The 3559-nt window shown below is 43.7% G+C and overlaps 1 protein-coding gene across 2 annotated transcripts in view; it reads left to right on the top strand.

Annotated features, from left to right (window-relative positions):
• Fchsd2 (FCH and double SH3 domains 2) overlaps positions 1 to 3559 on the top strand; it is a 213763-nt gene that overhangs the window by 178755 nt on the left and 31449 nt on the right. For both annotated transcript variants that reach the window (XM_005368781.2, XM_005368782.2), the window contains one exon: positions 738 to 842. In XM_005368781.2, coding sequence (XP_005368838.1) covers positions 738 to 842 — 105 coding nt within the window. The remainder of the gene's footprint in view (positions 1 to 737; positions 843 to 3559) is intronic.

Genomic DNA, 3559 nt, shown 5'->3' on the forward strand with positions numbered 1-3559 from the left:
AAAAGATGATCAGCAACACATGAAACTAGACTTTCTGTAAAGTCATAAAATTGAAATCAATTTTTCAAAATTCTGTGTCAGCATAAGTTTGGCAGTATCCCTGTGGTTAGGATATAGGGAGGGGTAGATACAACCTTTCAGGAAAATTTGACAGTGTATATTAATATTACAATATAGAGGTGCAGGATAAGCTGACTAGTGGAGCACCTGCTTACTGTGATCACCAGTTCAGGAAAACAGTGAGTGAGCAAGCAGCACGTACCAATCCCACATTTAGGTTTCCATCTCAAGTCAGTACTCCAGTGTGTTCAGTTCCGTTTGCAGTGCTGAGAGTGTTCTGAAGAAGTGCGGTTCTGTTAAACTGTAGTACTAGTGAAGTGAGCTCAGTCTGCAAACATGGCAGGGTTTGCTACAGACACTGAGGGAATGCTGTATTATTTTTTTATTCCCACAAACAAGATTTTCATAAAAAATGGTTTGGAAAAATACAAATGAATTGGGTAATATCATGGTGCAGAGAGTATGTGATAGATTCACGTGTGGACTGTGTGCTGTTTTACAAGAATACTGCATCGTTGTTTCAGGACAGGCTCCAAGTTACAGAGAAACCCTGCCTCAAAAAAAAAAAAAAGTTTAAGAATGAGTCTTGGCTTTAGCCACTGAACCCTTTGAAATTACCTAAATACTCAAGGAAAAAGCACAAGAACAGAAACAGTCGTCTTTATTTTCTTCGATAGGTTTTAAATGACCTGGAGTGTCATGGAGTTGCTGTACCAGAGCAGAGTCGAGCAGAGCTGGAACAGAAAATAGACGAAGCTAGAGAAAATATCCGCAAAGCAGAGGTAAAGACAGCGGCCAGTCACAGATGTCACTTGATCCAGGAAGTGTCACGGTCACAGCATGCACCTGGAAACTGAGTTTGTACACGGGTGTTTTTTTTGTTTTTTTTTGTTTTTTTTTTGAAAAAATTTCTGCCTCCTCCCCGCCTCCCATTTCCCTCCCCCTCCCCTCCTCATCTTCCCCTCTTCCCACTCCTCTTCCCCTCCCCCCACTCCATTCCCCCTCCCTCTTAAGTCTGAAGAGCAGTCCGGATTCCCTGCCCTGTGGGAAGTCCAAGGTCCTCCCCCCTCCATCCAGGTCCAGGAAGGTGAGCATCCAAACAGGCTAGGCTCCCACAAAGCCAGTTCATACAGTAGGATCAAAACCCGGTGCCATTGTCCTTGGCCTTCATTGTCCGCCATGTTCAGAGAGTCCGGTTTTTATCCCATGCTTATTCACTCCCAGTCTAGCTGACTTTGGTGAGCTCCCAATAGATCAGCCCCACTGTCACAGTGGGTAGATGCATCCCTCGTGGTCCTGACTTCCTTGCTCATGTTCTCCCTCCTTCAGCTCCTCATTTGGACCTTGGGAGCTCAGTCCGGTGCTCCAATGTGAGTCTCTGTCTCTATCTCCATCCATCATCAGATGAAGGTTCTAAGGTGATATGCAAGATATTCATCATTATGGCTATAGGATAGGGTCATTTCAGCTCCCTCTCCTCAGTTGCCCAAGGTACTAGGTGGGGACATCTCCCTGGACACCTGTGAGCCCCTTTAGAGTCAAGTTTCTTGCCAACCCTAAGATGGCTCTTGCTGGGCAAAAACTGGGAACTTGGGGGGTGAGGTAGGATGGGGGTAAGGGGAAATGGGGTAAGAAAAGTGAGAAGGGGAGGATGGGGGAGCTTGGGGGAATGGGATGGTTGGGATAAAGGAAGGGTGGATATGGGAGCTCGGGTGTTTTAAGTTAGACAATCAACCATCTCTTTGTCCACAGTAGTATTTTTGTGTACCTGAAACACTTAAACAAAAACTCTGAATCTACTATGAAGAACCCGCAGTCATGAAACATTAAAAAACAGCAAAAGGAATGTCACAATGCAGTTGTTAATTTTTAGAATTTTCACAGTGTTAAGTCAGTCAGTCAAATTAATGGTAGGAAAACTGACATGTGTATGTTCAGATGTTAAGACTGTCTTCATATCACAGGTTCCCTAATCCAGGGAAATGAGCAAAGATAGGGCTGCAAAGGAAGGGAGTGAACAAACACATAATTGTGGATTTTAATCTCTTGTGGAGTCATAAGACCTTTTTAGGGTTGTATAGCTATGAAACCTCACCAACAAAAACAGAAAATGATGCTACTCTGCTTGCCTGGAAGGGGAAGTTGAAATGAAAAGTGATGAAGTGGCCGTCTACATACGGTATACTTTGCAGTTGGGTACAGTCAGAGTCAGAACATCAGGAAGAAAATGTGGTTTTGGAAAGGAAATAAACTAATTGTGATTAGAGCCATGTTGAAAACAAATGAAGAAAGAATGAAAAAAAAAACCAACCAGGTTATGTTCTTGTTGAGGCGACATAAAGCTCTGGAACTCTGTCAGGGTAGACGTGGTATGAAGTTGAGTAGTGTAGTGCTGTATGCTGGAGGAGGCAGCACAAGTGTGTGTTGTGCACACCCACCACTCAATGTGAACCAAAAGATGAAGATAGGTAGGAAGCAGACTCGAGTATGAGATTAGGAAATGTTTTCTTTTTGGTGGCCAAATATATATATACCTCAGGGAATATGATATACATTATGAGCATGAGAAGAGAGAGATTCCAGGTGAGGACTGGAGAGATGGCTTAGTTAGTAAAGTGCTTGCCATGCAAGCTTGAGAGCCAGAGCTCTATGTAATACCAGCCCTGGGGAGGTGGAGACAAGAAGATCCCCCGAGCTCCCAGCTGGTCATTCTGACCAGGTCCATGAGCTTCTAGATTCAGTGAGAGGCCTTTTCTCAAAAAAGTAATGCTAATAACAATGTGTTATGTGTGTGGTGGTGCTTGCCTTTAATCAGTACTCAAGAGGCAGAGGAAGGCCAGCCTGGTTCCATACTGAGTTCCAGACCAGTTAGGGCTACAGAGTGAGATCTTGCCTTAAAATAGTAACAACAATGTGGCGATAAATCAAGGAAGATACATTGACCTCTGGCCTCCATGTGTATATCCCATATAATGAAGGCACACACACAAACACATACACATAATGTAAGGCGGATTCTGGACCAGCTTCTTTCTATTAGGGCATCCAAATAAGGAATTCTTGTACTAGTTGAGAGTTTGTCTAAACTAATGACTTTCAACGTTTTGAGAAAGTGCTTGAGTAGTTGGGTGATGGAGAGGCAATATAAGTAAGCACATGGAATGTGAGCATGTTTTGAGCACTGTCCTGTGGAGGTGATCCGAGTCAGAACAGACTTGCCACTTGTTCTTGTACCCTCCTCTGCACTATTCCTGGCACAGTCTGAACCTCAGACTCCCACAGAGAGGAGAGCAGTGTGTGCTTTTTCCTCTCTAAACAAGGGTCACACGGAAACTACTACACTGAGGTGTTGGCAGGCAGTTGCTGAGTGGTAAACTCTGGCTTTTGCTGAAAGAGTTGTCCTTGTTACTTATCCACTGTAGATGAAAGCTTAGTGAAACAGGAATGACGATTTTGAGACAAGACTCAAAAAATTCGTGAAGGAATATCTTTTTTTTTT

The sequence above is a fragment of the Microtus ochrogaster genome, unplaced genomic scaffold, assembly GCF_000317375.1.
Source record: "Microtus ochrogaster isolate Prairie Vole_2 unplaced genomic scaffold, MicOch1.0 UNK41, whole genome shotgun sequence".
Lineage (NCBI taxonomy): Eukaryota > Metazoa > Chordata > Mammalia > Rodentia > Cricetidae > Microtus > Microtus ochrogaster.